This window comes from Branchiostoma lanceolatum, chromosome 8 (assembly GCF_035083965.1).
Source record: "Branchiostoma lanceolatum isolate klBraLanc5 chromosome 8, klBraLanc5.hap2, whole genome shotgun sequence".
NCBI lineage: Eukaryota > Metazoa > Chordata > Leptocardii > Amphioxiformes > Branchiostomatidae > Branchiostoma > Branchiostoma lanceolatum.
Genome location: NC_089729.1, coordinates 12,971,075 through 12,989,972, shown reverse-complemented (window position 1 = coordinate 12,989,972; position 18,898 = coordinate 12,971,075). Strand labels below are relative to the sequence as shown.

Sequence of the window (18,898 nt, the reverse complement as noted above, 5' to 3'; positions counted from 1 at the left end):
CCAAAGTTAGAGTTTAGACAATGCAGTAAATTGTTGTGTCATGCAACTTTGAGGAAATGTTTTCACTAAATTACATGCGGAAAGGAATTAAAAGATTGCTTTGAAAACAGAGCTGGAATTTGCAAGCAAATACAATTTTCAAACAACAACAGACTTATGTATCAATGTTAGTACAAATGTATGTAAACTTCATTAATTATTTTGACTGAGTGTGAAAAAATGTACTTGACACGTGCACCCAGGCAAATTTATCCAAATTTGGTCAAAAGTTATTTTACTCTTTTGGTAATTTCCATTTGAACAACACTCTGGAATGTAAATATTGTCCTTGTTTGCAATACAAATAAAAACCATTTCCTCATCAAACAGTTTGGCTGATTTCAGTGTTTTCTACTGTGTTTCACCATACATGTATTCTATTATCAATCAGCCAAAGGAATTTAGTTTTGGACAATTTTAGCAGAAACAAATAAAAAAGAACTTTGTAACGTTGGGTAACATAAATTCGGGATTTTTCCGATAATGGTTGACTGAAATCAATCTAGCAGAACAATAAACCATCCTTTTTTTCTATAATTCTGTCAGTATCATGTACTATCTTTGCACTAATCATATATATGGTAGATTTTGTCTCTAGTCGTGTTGACACCATAATATTTCAACTTAAAACTACCGTCCGCCGCACGCAGAATGACAGTGCTGTCGGACAGGGGGGCACATTAATTCGGGAGAGAAGATTCGTCTTGAATTTCTTACCGCTAATCACATTTTATACAGCAGCTATTCGTTCCATCCTTGGCTTGAGTAGAGTGCTATGGATATAGACTGTCCAAGTAAAAAAAATACACGAAAAAACGGCCGTACCGCACACATCAGGCCAGTTCGGGAACAAGCCGTGTGTTGAGTCGGTAGAACTTCACTCAAAGTCGGCCCATCGTCATCATCGGGCAACGTGTAACGTTACATTATTCATGGCAAGTTAGCTGGATGCCGTAGCAATGGTAATACTACTATGTCCATGTGTTCCTTGTTGTGTTAGGAGCAAACTTTGAGGAAAATATCTTCCTCAGTCCACTATCACACGCAGCATTTAGACAAAAAAGTGTTCCTCACAAACCTTTGTCGTCTGCTTGACAACACGATTCTGGTTAACAATATGGCGGCGGGAAAATACACGTGCCGTAGGTTGTAGCAACAGAGAGGAGTTTTGATGATTAATTACACTTAGAATCCAGTTGCAGGTTAGCAAAAGAGATTGTAATAAGTTGTCTTGTAAATAATTGTGTTTAGCAGGAAGCGGATGTGACATTTTTCTTATAAACCAGCCGACAACCATGTTGTGTAATTCTCCCACGAAGCCCTCAGACTGTTCCAATAAGGGACGGAGAGTTTTTGACCTCGTCGCCTTATAATCCATGCTTATCGAAGCTTTTCAGACAGTGTTCTGAATACGTAAGTCTGTCAGGTTTGCATTTCTAGCGGTATTACTTATGTTGCATCTAGCACATATCCCTAAATACCCCGTTTTCGAAAAATCCCGAATTTAAGTACCCCGCGAATTTATGTTACCCAACGTTACATCTTTGTACTTATAAATTTTTGTGTGTACATATTGTGATTCTCACAACATTTGATATCTTCATGTAATAGTACATTATGTGGTCCAAATTGTGCAACAAACAGTCTTAAAATTCAATAATATGTAAAACAATAATAATATTATACTTCAAATTATAATTTGCAACAAGTAGTTTTCAAATTCAATAAATTAAAAATGGTTATACATGTGTTGAATTTTCTTGCTGCACAAGTTGAACCATTAAGTGAGTAGTCTGAAGATTAAATAGATATAACATTAATAATCTATTGCAACAAGTATCACAATAGATAATTATTATGAACATTCAGACAGTTAGTTGCACAATTTGGACCAAAAGATTCACTGTACATATATGTATAATTATATACATTAATTATTTTTAATATGTATATTATAACTGGAAAGGACTGTTGATAATCTGATTTGGTATTCTGCCATAAACAGGCCCACTTCCCCTACCTGAGGATTTCCATACTAATGAGCCTGTTAATCCCTAAGCCTCTACTTTACTCCTCTCTTCCTAGACACCGGTACTTAGGCAAAACAAATCCAATTTGTTGGTCCACAGGATTTTTACCCAAAAAATGTTGAATACATCTAGGTGGGTATACAAAGGATTTTGATGCTTTGAAAATTATGGTAGCGAATATTTCACACATTTATTGAGATCATTTTTCAGTGGTGTATGAATTTTATGCAGTATGACAGAGTTAAGTGCTTTTAATGCTTTGTAATCATATTGTTGAGCATACCATCTAATGCGAAAATAAAAAATGGCCTCAAACATCTATTCTGGGGTATTTGAGCTTTCAAACATCACTAAATTTTGTAGAGTTAACCCCCATTAACATTTATCCGCCAGTTTACTGTACCAGAATCTACCATCTAGAAAAGTGTGTTTGAAAGATTGTTAGTGCAGCATCCACCTCATACCCCAACACCCCTCAAACCTGTTGATTAAATTGTTTGGATTTCTGTGTTTTGAACCTTAAATTCATTCATCTTGGCAGGAGTTTGATTTTGAGGAGAAAGGTGGATTTTGCAGTGTTTTACGATCACATTTGAAATAATGCTGTAGTACAGTAGTAATGCAAAACACATTATAATTATTCACTGTGTCATGACATCGCATCAAGAGGTCACTGCGATAACCATGAAAATAAAACCCAATGCGAAAATTTCATGGCCTACATTGTGCAAAACATATCTTCACTGTTTCATGATTTCACAGTAATAGGTCACTGCAAAAACCATGAAAATAAACCCACATTGTACACTGTAATTTTAGGGCCTGTATTCTTTTGCTCTGCTACTCTGCGACATAAACTAACGGCTGTCAAACTTGTGCCAATCTGGGTCAGCATGAAATTGTCTGTGAATAAGTAACCTTGCGGCATTACAGCCAATCCAGTTGTTTAAAAAATTGCTTGACCTCCAACAATGCAAACAGCGTCAAGCAATACGATGACGTCAGACCGTCACTTACAGTTTAATTACTTCCTGAGTCCTGCAACTGCAAGATGCGTGCTGAATAGAATAAATTATCTTGAAACCAGTTTAGATGCCTGTCAGTGATCAAAAGCTTATCAAATTTCACGTGAGCGTTGTCAGCAAATGCTCAACCAGTTGCAGGGCCTTACCTTATGCAGGTTTAGTGCAGGTGAAATTGCAGGTGCAGGTTTTTTTGAGCAGGTGGTTTTGATGTCAATCTGCACCTAATCTGAACAGACTGTTTGTCATAGTGCCAAGTGGCACATAAGTCAGCAAGTTTCCTTGCTGTTTCTATAGCAGGATAAATTTCTACAGGGAGGGGTTGCTAGCTCTTGAGGAATCCCCTTTAACGTGCTCGTGGCACCTGCTCAAACACAGGACCCCCCTTTTACATCCCTTGTGAAAGACAGGCGCAGCCCCAACCGAGATGTCCTGGGACCGGCTTTTTGGCGAATGCCCACAAATGTCCACTCTGGCGAAGTCCCCACTGCACAAATCTCATTTCTTTTTTGCTTGGAATATGTTCAGGTTGTGTTTCCATTAATTGATCGCTAAATTTGCTGAAAAAATTAACTTTGGACTGATGGATTGACTTGAAACTCAGGATTAATTAATGGGAGCACAACTTGAACATATTCCGAGCAAAGAAATTGAGATTCGTGCAACGAGGACTTCGCCAGAGTGGGCATTTGTTGGGCATTTGCTAAAAAGCCGGTGCGGTCCTGACCCAGAAGCCTAACAGTTACCAACCAATTGGAACCAGGAGAGAAATTGTGAGGCTGCTATCAGTTGAGCTACAAGTACAGTTATTGGCCAATGATAAAACCAGCCTGCCACTGTGACAGTAATATGACATTTGGCTACTCAGTATATAGCAGCCAAATTATGCCTCGAATTCCTTTATAAGCAAGTTAACCTGTTACACATATAAACGGCTACTAGAAACATTTTCCAAACAATGTTTTTTGATGAATAAAACGGGATTCAGAGAAAACGAGTGGTGGAGGTAAGATGTAATGTAATGCAGGTGAAATTTCCAATGTTATACCTGCACCTGTTCAAGCAGACCTCGAAATTCTTTTTTTGGAAATAGGTGCACTGGTGCACCCAACCCAAGAAAATAGGTGCACAGAAAAAATTTGGGTGCACCACATAAAATAAAGTTGAATGTCAGCAAAACATAAGTTTGACGCTACTGCCTCTCTTAATTTTAAGAACTTCAATCTGTAATTATATCCAAATTTCAAATTTCAACCAAGCAATGCATCAAATAATTATAAAATAAAAGTACATTGATTCATTGTATGGTATGCGGTACCATGTTCTATGTTCAGTCATTGTGTCAACATTCTTGACCTCTTAGATTTCATAATGAAGGCAATTTGTTTCCTATGCTCTCATAATTATAAGTGCCTATAGGGTGCCCAGAGGATGACATCCATATAATGAAATCAGTACTAGAGTAGCCCTACAGAAAAAAAATTGAACATGCCCCCTTCCCATGTAATATAAACAATTGCAAGTCTTATAGGGATGCTTTCTGGGCATTAATGTCACATGTTCGTGTACCTGTCTTGTTTCATGCTGCTAATGCTATGCAATGTTGGATTAATCCCTCAATGCTAAAATCTGGGTCACCCAATATACAACTGTGTCCCACATACGCCAGGGCGATCAAATTGCTTTTGAATTATTTCCATTACCTACAATGTTGCATTTAACTGCAAGTAGATTTATCAGTAGCTTGACCTGTAATTTGGGGATCATTCTGCAAAATAAGAGCGCTAGTTATATTTCAACAATATTGGTAACATGTTGTCTTTAATCTTTAAATTTGAAGGCTCAAAAGTATACCTCAGTCTTGTGCTCAATGTGAGAACTCATACATGGACTTTACATGCCTTAAGGTTGTGATTCAAGGCTAAATTCTTGTACCTGGGATATCAAAAATGTGCAACCTGCAGGTATATTGAGCCCCTGCTTAGGTCATATACATTACAAATTTTTTTTTAATGATACTTGACAGGGCTCAAAATAGTGGGTGCATGTGCACCTAAGATTGGAGCTGTGCACCTAATTTTTTACTCTGGGTGCACTAGTACTAGTACTGGTGCACCTGGATATTTTTGTACTCGATTCTCTTGTACACTAGCAAACAGAATATTCTTGAAACGTAAGTATCAGAAAAAGCAATATAACCTTTTGTTGTACATTGCCATATTTTTGTCCTTTGACATCTTCTTTAACTTTGTAAGACTACGATCTGGTCTGGAAATTCATTTTTCTGCTAAGATGCACTAGCTGTAACACATGCATGGCATAAAAATTATGACAGGAAAAGACGAGGAAGTCTATGAGTATGACACTTGTCTACTATACTATTCATTTTCTGACATTTGTATGCAATGTATGGCATATATTTGCTAATGGCATATATTTGTACAATTTACAGTATGGTCTTAAAGTTTTTTTTTGGAATGGTCGAAAATTGATGCTCACACGGATGTCATCCAAATAATCATGTTGGTGTGGGCTAAGGCATAATAAGCCAACTTAATTCTACCTATTAGTAAGTTGTAGTCAAAATAATGCTCTAATTCAATGAAAAGTGACATCTGCAATGATTACAACTTTGTATAAACCATGGGGAAGACTTGCAACTTGAACAACAATAACTGCCATGACAGTTTGTTTTTTTAAAGCATTACAAGTCGGGACTTAGCGTATTTAGGTTGAGGTCAGACAACTTAATATATAACAACCAGCTTGTATTCTCCGACACGAAAACAGCTGGTCACATGACCCTTTGCCCTGGGCGACAAGTTGCGATCTTCTGTAATTATCATCGCTCACATTAACACTTCATTTACCTTCGCCAAGAGGGTTGTTTTAAACCATTCAGATAGTTGAGCTGAGCTGAGACAATGTTACCTGAACCGTTTCAAATGCCAAGCAACCTAAACATACTTTCTTCCTGGTCTAGCGACAATGTGATGAAATCTGCTCGCATCTGTTTTTATACACAACGTAACCCCCTCCTGCCCTCATTCAAACCATTAGGTCTCAAGCTGGAAGTTGTCAGCATGACATGTAACATCCTAAAGGCACCACGGCACTAAACTTGGGCTTAAAATACTTCTCTCTTGTTTATGTCTGCCATATGTGACTGAATACAGAGCCAAAATTCTTTCAGGCTGCAAAATTGTAATTTGTTGAAACAGATGTTTTTTTTCTTCTGCAAATTGAGGTTGCAGGTGGTTCTTTTGAGTCCTGGTGTGATCAATCTTAATGCTAATAGCCGGTATCAAATCTGTCAATTTTTACAGTAAAGTTTTTTAAAATTGTATTTCTTGCGATAGAAATCAAAAGCTGGTACAATTTGATTGTCATACATGTATATGGTTACACTGTAACAAAAAAAGTACAGATATTTATGTCATGCAAGTCAATTTGCAGGTAAAATGGGAGCTATGCAGGTATTGTTGTGTGTTAGTTACTGTTACCTACAACCAGCTGGCAACACTAGCTGTAGGGTGACATATCCACAAAAGTGGCCCAAAAGTGCCTTACATTCTTTGTAGTACAATGTAGTTTCGTAGGGCAGAAGGAATTTGAGTATCTTCAAAGTTTAACCTTTTTTAAATGGACTGATAAGGCAAAATAAATGTCATTGGTCTTGCAGGTTAATTCTAAATGGTCAGGGAAGGTATGTGTCTGCAAAAAAAAGGTATTTTTCAAGCCCTGCCTAACATCCATCATCACAACCAGGGTTCAACAGTTTCAAGGGCAGAGACTTATAGCTCCTTAGACGTCAAACCCCGTGACCCTTGAGAATTCACAACAACCCTGCAACAACCATCAAAACATCAGCCTGAGGACATTGTCTTAAGTTGAATCAGTGAAGGAATTTTGAATCTTTTAACATCATTTGCATGACACAAGCTACAAAATGCAAAAATGTCTGTCCACTAGATAAGGTTGAAGGTAAGGGTCCCATAGCTTTTTTTAATCCATATAGGCCAACCAAAGTCATGATCAGGTTACCCAATTATACATGGGTGCCTTTTCGGAGGAGCCAGCATCTTAGCTAGGAATGCCAGGAATCAAGCCCAAGACTATTAGATCCCTAATGTTCGCTAGCTTTAAATCAGTCTAGGCCATTTTTTTTCAGGGCTCGAAATACTGCATGGCACCCAAAATTCTTTAGAGCTGTGCACCAAATTTTTTACTGTGGGTGCACTGGTGCACATAGATATTTTTTGTAGGCTATAGCCAGTATAGGGTACAGCTACTATTGTACACTTAGTACACAGTATATACAAATTTAAGTATCATAAAAATGAATACAGCCTTTGTTGCTATTTGTTTGATGTATTAGTACCATTACCTGTTTAAAATTTTGAAGTTAGCTAATAAATTATATAGAATTTGAGATTGTTCTTAAGAGAGGCAGTAGGGTTTGTAAATATGTTTTACTGTTCTACTTTTAGCTTTTCTATGTTGTGTACCCAAAATTGCACCTAGATTTTTAGGTGCACCTATTCTCGTATATGAATTTCGAGCCCTGCCAATTTCATGCCACCTGAAATAGACCTGAAATAGACCACCATTCCAATCCCAAAGGAAACCCACAACAAGACCTCAACTGCATGTACCACACCCACTAAACGGCATCAAGTTTAAACCACAAGTCCCAAGAGATCCCTTGTGTATCTTGGCAGACTCTTATCAAATACATCTGCAATGACGGCCCATCTACTTTTAGGTATTGACAAAAATCCAAAACGTCAATTCAATTCCCTGTCCAACCTAACTGCAACAGTAACCATATAGCTCATGACAACGTCACTACAGTACTTACTACTTGTATAAGTTGTGTCCATGCCTCTTTGGCAAACACAATAACTTAAACTCAAGTAATGAATTTTGTAGGTTAAGATATTTGGGGTGTGTCTATGTGACATCGTTCAGCAAACAGTTGAGTAATACACTATTTGAGATTTGTACAGCAAAATGTCTGCAAAATGGGGAGGGGGCAAAGAACACCTATGTTGCACATCTAGATCTAGAATTAACATTGAACTATGAAAGGTTTTGGAACAAACATCTAGAACATGCCTGGATAAGAGCAAGTTACATTATATTATATGTATATATCAGGTGCAAATAGACATAACAAATACCTGCACAATGCAAATATTTCAACTGCACTACTAGTAGTCTACAAATATGCAGGTGGCAATACAAGCTGTTTTACTGTAAATCTTGAAATAGTCCCATCGTTTTATTTTTGCAACTTAATTCACAGTGCCTCTTCTCAGTCTGCAAAATCGCATGACACTGCAAAAATGTGTTTTTACACTACAGTATATTGTTTTGACTGCTAACTGGAAACTCCTAGACTGCAAAATCAAATCCCCAAAAAATAGATGAATTTACAGTATTCTACTTCTACAGCATTTTTTTCACTCTTACTGTCATAGGTCCAATAGCCCATAACAGAGAATGGCATTCCTTATGTCCAGGACAACTCCGAGATTATCCGTACAAGATTATGGTAAGCCCTTAACAACAGGAGACACACAACAAGGAAACGGAAGATGGTATAAAGAGATAACTACCTGCAACAATTGTCCCAGTAATCCCTCTAAACATGAACACCTACACAGCAACCCATAAATAGATATTATTAGAGTGGACATCCTAGCAACCACCTGTTAGTGTTTGGGCATATAAATCTTCAACTAGTTCAAGGCAATCAAGATTTCTTTACGTCTGGTATTCTGAATGTGTGAGATTAAAAAATTACAACGCTTACTGATAAACATTGAACGTATAGTCAATGGTAATCAACATATTCAAATCTATGCCTATACCAGGGCATTGAAACTACAGAGCTCAAACTGAATCTGCATTTTTCTGTGTGCATGCATGCACCCAAATGTACCAATAGTCGCTAACACTTAATTTCTTGACCCTTTAGTGATGTTTTAGAATATTTCTAGGACTACAAATTTGTAATCTGTTGTGTTAAAGGAATTGCGATTACAAAAACGCACGTGTGGTATCTAGTGACAATGCCTTGGCGATGTTCCTCATACTACCAGTTCAATTCTTGTAATCTACTGTATTAAAGGATGCTTCTATCTAGATCTACAAAGAACGCAAGGTATGTTGGGGATATGTTGTCACAAGCTTAAGTGTTGTATGCTCATGGAGCAGTGCAGGTTAGGTGCAGGTAAACATCAGAAATACCTGTACAACTTCAACTTTACCTGTACTAACCTGCAGGTGATATTTTAAGCCCTGTCACTCAATTCATGTATATCAAAGAATGTCTATAGACTTGAGAACTAATTGCGTAAATGATACTTTGTACTCAACATGTTGATTTACTCATATATATTCAACATACTGGTATACATTTATTAATATTATGAATAGGTTAATCCATTTTCATCCACTTGACTGTTTGTAATAATGTATAGATGTACAATGTGGTAGACCTTACAAAAGTTGCTGTCCTTTTGTTGTGTCAATAAAGATTTCCTATATAAATAAAAGGAATGTTTATAAAAATTTGCTGTGTTCAATGGAATGTATATTAGCAAGATAAATGGTAATGAAATAATAATAGAAAATTTCCACAGAAGATATTACTATACTTTACAGTATGTAATAGTCCCCATATAAATGACACTGTATGTCCAAAAAGCATATGGTCTCTGTCAGTGCAGTATACAATACTCTCAGTTTTCGCTGTAAGCTCTCACGCCATTAACATATTCTCTGTCTTGCATTGCGTCATTTCAACAAAGAATGGCTCTTTTCCCCTGCTACTGAGAAATTGACTGCCCACAAACTTATAAATGAACTTATAGTAGTAGGAATCTGCAAACATCGGAAATTATACCGGAAAGTAGTAAATTATAACAAGGTCAAAATCCAATGTCCAATATTGGCACAGCCAAATGTTGGATATGAAATACGACCCACTTAGATTTTTACATTGGCAGAAGCAAGTACTTACGGTTTACATAGCTTCAATACGGTAATAAAGAATACTGTTAATGTGTCACATGGATCAATATATTCAACTTAAAAGCCAAAACTTGAAGTGCAACCTTCAACATTTTTGCTATCACAGGTAGATTTGAGATCAGACATTAGCTATAAAGCCTGTCTGCAGCAGCCACCTTGGGGGAGGGCTTGTAACTAAGAACGGCTAAGCCAAGGAATATTTTCACTCTCTCGCTAACAGCATTATTTGTTCCTGTCAAGCCTTGATATCCCAGAGTGTTTGAAATAACCTTTATGGCAATGCCTGAAAAGTCTTGGATCTCGCTTCACATTTTTAACTTGAAGAAAAGATTACATGTATCATTCAAGATACACGTCAAGTCGTCAACCTCAAAATGCATGTATTTTGTACATCAACAGTTCAAGGATTTTAGTTGTTGTCTTCCTGAGTTGCTGTTAGTCTCTTTTCCAAATTATTCTTGCATTTGGAGCTCGAAATTCATTTGTTGAAATGTTAACCAGCCTACTCTGTTGGCTTTGAAGCTCTTGTGTTAGAATTTGGTTTCATATGAAATGTATGCTCTGATTTTATTTTGCCCTCCCCCTTCCATTTATTGTCTGCTAAAATTCCAGAGCCAAGAATTGATTTGGAGAGGCCTAATAACAAATGTTGGCCAAAAATATATACTGACTGATCAAATCACTAAGGAAATTTACTCTTTTCTTTTAGTTTCCTAGTATTTTCAGAATATCATTTTACAATATTCCACTAAACCAACTCCTATCGGTAAAATGCATCATTGATATAAAATTTTCAGGATATATAAATATATATATATATAAATATATATATATATAATTCTAGCCCCATCATGTGTGATACCGATACATAAGAAAAATACTAAGCATTCCGCAGAAATGTTTTGAAGACTGCCTCTAACTGCTGAGCCTTCTTTTTGAAATTTCAACAAGATTTTAAAAAAAAACACCACTATTTCCAAAAAAAGAAGGCTACATTTCATTTTCACAGCAACTAGAAATACCGAATGCATACTGTACTTACACAGAAGCATACTAGGCACCTTTACAATATTCATAAGACATAACATAAGCCCTTAGTCATGGAAAACTACAGTAAGACCATCAGACATGTCCATAACCTAAAACCACCTGTCGGAATATTGGGTAATACATTATGGAACGGTGCTTCAAAATATTCAACAACCAAACAAGCTAGAAGCCTTATGCACAGAAGACCACAAAAAGCTTCAGTTATTCATATTACCATATCTATAAGATATATGCACTTGGGAATAACTGAATATCATATGGCGGTCGATTGGGAATTCTGTACACAATATCGCATCAGTATATTATGGGAGGGAGTGTGTTTGGGCCATGGGTGTTGATTTATACAAGTGTCGACATGTGATATGTTTTGATTAGTGTAGTGATGACAACCAACCTACCAAGGACACAAGTAATAAGATAATCCACATATGCAATGGACAATTTATTACAATAATACCACACCGAACATCACCCCCCATTCAAATTTGATTACGAATATGACAGAAATTAATTTTAGGGCAAGCGTCCAATGCTTATCTATTGATATATGTGTTTTTTTGTTGTTTTTTTCATTTTTCCTTTCGGTGCAGACAGTTAGGTTGAGGATAATGTGTTGCATATGCAATGAAGGAGGTAGGATGAGCTTTGCATTATAAAAAGGAAGCAATGGTGGATGTTATATATATTGCTTGGGGAAAAAGAAACCTACGTCTGAATCTGGTCCAGTGTCTGCACCCGGGCACTGGAAAGTCACGTATTCGTGGCATCGCTTGTGCACAACAAAGCTGCATACTGTGAAGTAAACAAAAACAACAATACGATATCAGTGTTGACAAGCTGTGGAGAGGGGAGGAGAGATATCGCTTTTTACGATCTTGTATGTGAAACCGACGTCACCCCGGTTGAAATGGAGTGGAGGGAAGCCATCTTTGTGTGTTGATTTCCACAACAGCCCGAAAATGACGGTTACATTTTCAAAAGGACATGTGGCTTACACCTAAAGGGCGTTAGGAAAACACACGACCTGTCAACCGTATTTAGATTGCGGTTCAAGGCAACTAAAAATTCAGCTGTTTAGAAGAATTCAACCGTGTGTGTAAAAATATAAACAACCTACCTTGACACTGGAAGCCTTGTTTGCCGAATCCCCTGTGCAAACACAACCGCCATGACAGGAAAATTAGACAAGAAAAAAGCAGACAAAATCGGGCTCATATGAAACTGTCTTCGCGGCCCTGAAACAATATGCGGCCCAGATCAACAATTAAATTCCCTCGGAAAGGGCATAGGGTGCAAGCTGTCAGTCTGACGAGCAAGACAACCTACTCACCAGATAAAATCCTTGCAGTGGCTGCAGAAAGTCGGTTGCTTGAAGAACCTGGCGATAAACTTATGATCCTTGACTTCGTGGACGTTCTTCTGTCTCAGAGCACCTTTGCGGGCAAACCCACGCGGCGCGGTCTCCTTCTCTTCGGCCATAGTGCTGCCACTCCCCGCCCGGTGTCCTCGGCCGTGCGCTGCTGGTGATCTATCAGGGGGGCGACACAACACAAATAGAAGGAAAGCACTCTCCAACAATCACGGAATCAGAAGTGGTGGATTACCCTAGCGTTCTTGATTATGATATAGAACATCGATCCTTTCTCCACACTGGCTAAATGCACGTTGTTACACCACTGATATCGCCCCGCCCTCGTTCGCAAACTAACGTCGGGCCAACTTAAACCTAACCCTCGTTTCCCATCACTCTGGATATGTAAATATCACTTTGAAACGCTGTCACGTCTAAGTCTTACAAATATCTCACCTTCTTTTACCCTTTAAGATGTTTATTTATGCTGAGAAATCCTTACGACGTGGTGGAATGGATTTATGATTAAGATAAGGTACAGACAATACGCGACACAGATTTTTGTTTGCCGAACGCGTTTCGCATACATAAAGAGGTTAAGGGTCACAGGTGAGATTATGCTGTCACCAAGCACTAAAGGGGCACATTGTATGCTTGAGGCCACGGCGCTATGTACAATGTTTTAGAGGTATACAGTTTCAGGAAATGCATTCTTTTACTCCGTGTTTGACATTAGGAAATGACCGCCAAAATAAAAGGGTGAATGCATTTCGGCGAGATTAATTCAAGGTTAGGAGACAATGAGTGGAAAAATGAGATTGCGCACGGTGCACAGCTTTAAGCGGATATTAACCAAATGCTACATCAATATGCTGGCGTAATGCTAATAGGCAATGTGGAATTCTAAACATGTTTCTTATTTGTGGAGGTATTACGTGGATCCTGAAAATACCCACCTTGACGTTACGTCACACCCAGACTGATTTATGTTTGAAATATACATTCCGGGCCTGGCTTATATTCCCGTATTAGAATGCATACTATACAGGTGGAGCTTTATATGTATACATATATATTTATATAAATATATATATTGTCGCTTGAAATGCGATGACGTGAAAATACGTCAGTGAAATTTACCAAAACGGTGATGTTTCAGACGGAAATATGAAATAAAGGGTACTTTTTTTTTTTACAATTAAATACGTAACGCACAAGTGTTCATTTTTACATTGTAGCAATACATTGGTTCCTGTTCCAAGGAATATTACTAATAGTTCATGGGGAATATAGAGTTATTACCCATATTTTTAAAAACACCTATCACTGGGAACCTTGTACGAATGGGTTAGGGAGGGGCAGTTACTAGGAGAGTTATGTTTACTATGTAGCATTAAGCGGTTAGATTGGTTCTAATCATAAAATGATTAATTTTGCGCTTTGACAGTTTAACAAAATGTTGCTATCATACAACATGTCTATGGTGACCACACAACGGACTAGACAGGTGGTAACTTTCAGCAGATGATTTTTTTATGCTTGGAATTAATGAGAAATATAATCAATAATCATAGTTATGATCTAAATCAATGATATTAATTGCAATCTAAATGGACCGCCCAACAGTGACCACAGTGGTCAGGTGGTCCTTACGCAGAGGTGGTCACTTTGTGGTCACTAGAACAGGTTTGACTGCATAATACATGTAGCCATTAGTGGATGCATTTGCATATTCAGCTGCAAGCACGCCTTTTACATCAGTGTGATTTACCTGGATCGGTCTCTTTTTACCAGGTTCCATCCTAGCTTCATTGTTGTAATCCCATAGAACGCTTCCAGGTGCACCAGCAACGTCCAGATTACGTGGGATAAAGTAGGATTATCCGTACGTTCAACTCCACACACACACACATGCACGTTGACTATTCACAACTGCTTCTTGCCCAGTGACTTAAGCTCCCGTGACCAACAACAACCAAACAAACCGGTTTTTGCCCTATCCCCTTACCCTTCTCGGAATAATTTGTATCCGGTGTCAAACTTTGCGGATCGACCGACAAAAACAGTCACGCTGAAAGGGAAGTCAGGAAGTCCAATTCTTTCTTCTAACGTTTAAACAAACAATGAGAAAGCGCTAACGTTACATGGACATATAATTGCGACATGCACTAATCTTAGAACAATCTGTGACGTCATCATAGCACGGTCACTGTTTTTTGGTTGGTTGTTGTATATTCAGCTGTTGTTTTGTTCTTTTTTTTTTCAAGATTTTGATAATCTCCAAGCAGATGTAAGGTCGAGCACAGTTTGCGTCTATCTAGTATTCCGTGGTTTTAGTCCGTCGCCTATGATGTTTGAAGGCTATTATATAGCAAAAGCAGCAAACACTTTTAAAAAGATGTATAAAAAGCCACAAAAACACTTAGCCGAACTCTATATCTGCTTGGAGATCGTTTTTTTTTTTTACCCATGCGTAAATGAAGGCTGGTATTTCCGCGTTTGAAACACCGCCCATATGAAATTTACATGAAAATGCTTTCTATTCTTAGACCACCAAGGCTCTAAACTTTGTTTACCCGGGGTCAGTGATCCATTCTCTTAAGGTTACCTCCAACGGAATAATGTTTATGATAAATGTCATTTCTGACGGTTTAATAGATGTCAAGCCATTCATCTTTTACTGTGATGCAAAGATGAGGGATTACGATCAAATGGTATGGATTAATGTGTATTGTGGGCGTTAAACTTCCGCATTTGTGTAGGATTGAATGATTTGTCTGTAGGCGCTACCCGTGGCGGGAGGCTAGCTGCACTGCTCTATCGACCAGCTGCATGGTGGGTATAGAAAGGGGTTAAATGAGGTCACGCCATGGGGCACGTCGCCAGGACTAAGTCCAAGCAGATGTTTGGCGTGGGCTCTTTCTTTTTACTTTCGGTAAGAAGGTTATGTTTTTGATAGCGTGGTTTTTGTATGTGGTGTTGTACTTTTTTCTATGGTTGAACAGCATAAAGAAGCTATGGATTGATTGCTATAAAATTTGGTGTGTGGTCAGGCCATAACTTATCGAAAAGATGGTAAGATTTTAAGTATGGTCATTATGTTTTTGTTTCTTTTGGTGCCTTTTTTAATGGCAGGCTGCTGAGAGATATAGGCCTATGCCTCCTAGTGGCTTTTTTGGAACTTCAGGCATATTTTTGTTGGGGACTTGAGCACTGGATAATTCGAGAAGGGATGAATGGGTTTTCATGGCTTTTTTCGTGTGTAACTTATGTGAAGACCGACATGACTATAGGCAAAGTACGCAAATTAAGAGGGTATCAAGTATGCAGCGAAGACCGATTCCCTATTTACATTATCTATGAATAATTGTTCTAATACTAGTACCTTACTTTAGTGATAAATGTTAGACAAAGTTACGATCTTACACCCAAACATCTGCTTGGATTCCATTTCAGTTAGCAACTCAAAAGTGCTTAAAAATGCAACGTCATTAAAAGTAGAGTGCATGTCATATATAAATACCCACGCCGCACAATACCCATATTTGGCACTTCGACACATCCACGAAAGACGCTCGGCACGTAATCGGCAGGCAATCGTGGGTTTCCGGATTCAAACGGAGAGGCAGCGGTTTGACGTGGGCGGTGTGACGGCAGAGGCGACAACGACTGACGCGATTGTGCAGTTTGAAAGCACCTGTGGCCGCGAGCTTAAGTTTCGGCGGGCCCACGCAAGCTGACACCCGAAATAAGGTCAAGGTAGAGGGGACTCCATTCCGTCGGGTTATCGGCCATTAAAGGAATGGAAGCATACTTGATGTAAAAAAATATACCGTTCATGTCTTGGTATTCTTTTATACCTTATGCTAGGGTCACACCTCCAAACCGGTGCCGTTTGTGGGAACGAAAAGTATGATAATGAATGAATGAATGAATGAATGAATGAATGAATGATTTATTGCACAACAATTGCATCAGTGACAATGTATGGCAAATTACAGACAACATAGGTAACAATCTAGTTCTATACATGTATAAGAATATACTACTTACTATAATACTATATCTAGTGTGATCTATGGCCATTGAAACATGGAACTAATACAGACTAAGGGTTGTTTTTCTAGGCTAATTGTAATCTAAGGAAATTTCTACTAGTAATTACTATAACGCTACATCAAATGCAATCTACTTTAATTACAACGTGGAGCTATATCTAAATTACAGACATTGTGTTGCGTGTTTCTAGTCTAATTTGCGACTTTACATTTGTCAATTCTCATTCAGGAATGGTACAGTTTCGTTTTTGCATAGCGTGGTAGATATATTGGCCTAGGTGGATAGATATGGAATCTGGACATGACATAAGTACATTAAATGTATCGCTATCTGTGTAAGGTAGGGTAATATTTGACTTACATGTAATTGATTGCATAAGCACTTGTCTTTCAGCATTATATGTAGGACATGTTATAAGAAGGTGGTACTCGTCTTCAATACTATCTTGGCATGAAGGACAACGTCTCTGGTCTGCCGATATATTGCGATGGCGACCTTTTTCAATTTCCAGGCAATGTGCACTTATTCTCAGTTTGGTTATGTTTGTTACAAAATTTTTGTTTTGGATAGACAATAGGTAGTTTTCTATACTAAATTGAGTTTTGATTTTAGAGTACACTTTAAGTTTATTATTACTGTTTATTTTTTGTCTCCAATCAGAGAGGAATGTGTCCTTCATGCGTTCCTTGAATAAGTAACAAAAGGCAACAATACACACGTTACAAAAAATCAGTCACGAGCCTAATTTGTGTATATTTCTGATATTTTTATCACGTTTTCGTTCCCTCAAACAGCCCGGTGGGGCCCCGATGTGAAAATGTGACCCTACCATTACCCCAGGGGTTTTCAACAAAAAGACCAAATAGGTTTGAAAATACCGTTGTTTAAAACGAATGGTGATCTGTGATGAATTACTGAAGGGATATTACAATTGCAAGGGCAAGGGCAATCAACGGAAATCATTTTGGTTAGTTCTATTTTATGGAAAACGTCACTACTATAATGGATATGCTCTTTACGAGTTGGTATGTATGATAATAACTCTAAAAAATTACCTCACAACCACTATGTTTAACTATCCCTAATTGTCGGACAATAACGCTTACGTCATAGTCATAGTCACGTGAGTGGAAAATATCCTGTTCTAGCATATCTCTGAATCGGAATCTCTTTCTCTTAATGTTATCAATTCTTTGAAGCCAACTTCCAGGTTTAACCAACCAACATGGCGGACAATTATGACGTCATAGTCACGTGAGTTAAAAAAACTGTTATGAAGTAGCTCCCTTAATCGGGCTCTCTTTCACCTACGCCACTTTCGTCATAACCCCCTTGGGTGCCTCGCCTACACAATTGCAACCCACGTCAGACGTTGCCATATATTGCGACAGCCATGTAGCCTACCACCTGCTACAAGTAGAATACCAAACAAATCGATTCATTTTACACCCAAGGCTTGTCTCAGTGCACCATGTGTGTACGTGTACGTGTTGGGCATGGCAGTTCCAGATCACGTACAACGTAGACATGCTTGCATTCTTGGAGAGTATACGTGTAAGTGGGAACATTGCAACCAAAGTCAACTGGATGAATTGCACATTTTTTGTAATTCTCAAAATGATAGATATGGGTCGTACCAATATTTTCAATCTATGGGGGTCAAAGAGAAAGTTGACGTATTTGTTGTTATACAACTATGTAACGTTACTCTCACTGCATTTTTGATAGGTGTCATAGACAATATATTTTGGAAAATTGACTGGGATTATTAAAAACTCTGGGCTTTCTTTGTAATCATACAACTGTAAGCGTAGGGATTTGTATTCAATTGCATTAATTATATAATAAATGTTTTTAAAAATAATTTAAAAAAAAAACAGATATGGGCTGTACCAATGATTTTAGTTTATGGGAGTCCAAGACAAAATATATTTGTTGTAATAAATAAGGCTATGTGTATGTGTTAATACTGTATTTCAAATAGGTGTCGTTTCTGAAAAACAGGTGTTTTTGAAAACGGACTGAAATTGCAGGAAACGTGGCAATTCATGTCAATTATGTAAATTGTATAATCTTGAAATCAAACAAAACAAAATGTGCTAGTGGTTTTTGTTTGTGGGGGTCGAAGACAAAACGTATTCTTCGTTATAGGACTATACTTACATCGCATTTTCAATAGGAGCTCTATTGATAAATAATGGAGGGTTAACACTAAAAAGAGAGCCCTTTATTGTCCCCTACAGTCCTAATTACAGTAGTTCTAAGACATGCCCGTGATTCAGGGTCTATGTACCACTGAGGCTTCA

General features: G+C 37.9%; 1 protein-coding gene across 4 annotated transcripts in view; it reads right to left on the bottom strand.

Annotated features, from left to right (window-relative positions):
* Positions 1-18,898, bottom strand: part of LOC136440403 (protein kinase C alpha type-like) — an 82,354-nt gene that overhangs the window by 49,285 nt on the left and 14,171 nt on the right. For 2 of the 4 annotated variants that reach the window (XM_066436436.1, XM_066436434.1), the window contains exons 1-4: positions 14,305-14,508; positions 12,513-12,710; positions 12,300-12,331; positions 11,892-11,974 (exon numbers count right to left, since the gene is read on the bottom strand). In XM_066436436.1, coding sequence (XP_066292533.1) covers positions 11,892-11,974; positions 12,300-12,331; positions 12,513-12,710; positions 14,305-14,345 — 354 coding nt within the window. In that variant the 5' untranslated portion in view covers positions 14,346-14,508. Of the gene's footprint in view, positions 1-11,891; positions 11,975-12,299; positions 12,332-12,512; positions 12,711-12,989; positions 13,096-14,304; positions 14,509-18,898 lie in introns of those variants that run through there. The other 2 variants (XM_066436437.1, XM_066436435.1) reach the window with 2 other exon arrangements.